Genomic DNA, 2629 nt, shown 5'->3' on the forward strand with positions numbered 1-2629 from the left:
CATCTCTTTTGATTCTATTGTTGAACCTACAATCAAACCATCTGTAGATATCCCTGTGGATTATTTTCCTTTGTTACTAACCTGAAACTCTGATTTGTTCAACCCTCCACCCAACCTACAGAATCACTGATACTGTAGAAGGTAGAATCTAATGCGTTGTTGTTCCTTTCAAGGTTTTGTTTTTTCTTTTACTTGTTTGTATTTAGAAAACATCAGGGGTTTTTTTTAAACAAGAAGTTAGAACATAATATTAAATATCCTTTTCCATATACACATGTGCCCTCTTTATCCCCCTTCACATCCCAGTTTTGGTAAAATGCCTATCCCCTTTTTCTTTATTGAGAAACTGTCTCATAGATTGTCTTTCTGTATCCTGTGTCCTATTTTCCTCCCAGAAACACACCAGAGAAGCTCTGCTCTAGGTTCCAAGACTCCCGGATTCTGAGAAATTCAATCTAGGTGCATAGCCCACTGCTGATCCTTCCATTTGTGAACTACCCATTTCCTGTGCATCCTCTAGCTCAGGGGTTCTCAGTTTAGCATGCTTAAGAATCACCTATGGGCTGGGCATGGTGGCTCATGCCTGTAATCCCAACACTTTGGGAGGCCAAGGCAGGCGGATCACCTGAGGTCAGGAGTTCAAGACCAGCCTGGCCAGCATGGTGAAAGCCCGTCTCTACTAAAACTACAAAAATTAGCTGGGCATGGTGGTGTGTGCCTGTAGTGTGTGCCAGCTACCCGGGAGGCTGAGGCAGCAGAATTGCTTAAACCCAGGAGGTGGAGGTTGCAGTGAGCTGAGATCTCACCATTGCACTCGAGCCTGGCAACAGAGTAAGACTCTGTCTCAAAAAAAAATCACCTGTGGACCTTAAGTAAAATGTGGATTCATAGACCTTAGCTCTACAGCTTTTTTAACCAGCACCTTATGGGATTCTGCTGTTGGTATTTCTCAGGTCTGCCGCTAATACAGCAGGGACTGAATGACTTCCCTGTTAGACCCTGAGCTAGCCATACCGTATATGCAATTTCATTTAAGCATCTGCTAACTCCACTAGGTAAGTGTTATCATCCTTATTTTATATAAAAGGAAACTGAGGCTCAAAGAAGTTAAGTGAATAGACTTGTTACAGCCATGTTTGCTTTCAGTCAACCCTAGTGTGAGTTTGCTATTGTGGAAAGAATTTATCTGGAATGTCTTGGTGAAAATTAGGCCTCAGTGGGGATGGTTACGTGTGCATGTGCTTCACGTGCAGGGGGTTCCAGGGCTCCTGAAAACTGTGGTTGCCTTTACCCCCTAGATTCAGCTGCGTCCCCTGCAGTCCAGGATGTTGCTATGAATTTCCCAGCTCTGGTCCTCCCCATCTCTGCTTCCTCTACTCCTGGCTCAGAAACGGCCACAATCAACAGAACAAATGGTAAATATGGCAACTAAAGGGCCCAGGGACTGATGATGGAAAGTGATTAATGCAAGCAAACTTTTGTTCTCTCTAAACATATTATCTGTATTTACAGAGTTTTCTCTGCATGCCCCAAGGGCTTTAACCCTACTCACTGCACCTTCTGTGGCTGCCTTTCTTTTTTTTTTTTTTTTTATTACACTTTAAGTTCTAAGGTACATGTGCACAACGTGCAGGTTTGTTACATATGTGTATACTTGTGCCATGTTGGTGTGCTGCACCCATCAACTCGTCAGCACCCATCAACTCGTCATTTACATCAGGTATAACTCCCAGTGCCATCCCTCCCCCTGCTCCCCTCCCCATAATAGTCCCTGGTGTGTAATGTTCCCCTTCCAGAGTCTAAGTGATCTCATTGTTCAATTCCCACCTATGAGTGAGAACATGTGGCATTTGGTTTTCTGTTCTTGCAATAGTTTGCTGAGAATGATGGTTTCCGTCTACATCGATGTCCCTACAAAGGACACGAACTCATCCTTTTTTATGGCTGCGTAGTATTCCATGGTGTATATGTGCCACATTTTCTTAACCCAGTCTGTCAGTGATGGACTTTTGGGTTGGTTCCAAGTCTTTGCTATTGAGAATAGCGTGTGGCTGCCTTTCTTGCCATTGTTCATCCTTCTGTAGTTTTCCTACTGCTGTTTTTGCTTCATTGCACCATAATCTCTCTGTTCTTAAAAATGTTCTCTGTATCCAGCTTGATCTCCTTGTCTGTGTCTTCTCTACCCAGAAACTTATTATTTATTATGATTTGTCCTATTGCATTTGCCAATAAGGAAAAAATTGTCCCCAGGCAAATTTATCATTAAGAGATCATGTAAGAAAGATTATAAAAATACAGAAGCCAGAAGATCTCTATGGACTTTGCCCCACCCTTGTACATTCCAAGGCTTCCTTTCTTGTTCCCAGCCTCTTCCTTTTCTTGTCCCCTACCTGAGTTGGAGTAAACTGATGATATCATTATGAATAACAGAAGATTCTGTTGTGTTATTTTCTTTTCCAGGCTTGGGTTTGGATACTTCTCCAGTAATAAAGACCCCTCCCAAGCTGGAGGGTGATGCTACTGATGGCTCCTTCGCTAATAAGCATGGCCGCCATGTCATTGGCCACACTGATGACTACAGTGCCCTGAGACAGCAGATTGCGGAGGGCAAGCTGCTGGTCAAAAAGAT

At 43.3% G+C, this 2629-nt stretch overlaps 1 protein-coding gene across 1 annotated transcript in view; it reads left to right on the forward strand.

The window, feature by feature from the left end:
- LOC105518347 (myomegalin-like) overlaps window positions 1–2629 on the forward strand; it is a 7937-nt gene that overhangs the window by 2296 nt on the left and 3012 nt on the right. The window contains 3 exon segments of the mRNA XM_011951315.1: window positions 307–368; window positions 1299–1415; window positions 2461–2629. The exon segment at window positions 2461–2629 is cut by the window's right edge and continues 2 nt beyond it. Coding sequence (XP_011806705.1) covers window positions 307–368; window positions 1299–1415; window positions 2461–2629 — 348 coding nt within the window.

This window comes from Colobus angolensis, unplaced genomic scaffold (genome assembly GCF_000951035.1).
Source record: "Colobus angolensis palliatus isolate OR3802 unplaced genomic scaffold, Cang.pa_1.0 Scaffold317, whole genome shotgun sequence".
In the NCBI taxonomy this organism is placed as follows: domain Eukaryota; kingdom Metazoa; phylum Chordata; class Mammalia; order Primates; family Cercopithecidae; genus Colobus; species Colobus angolensis.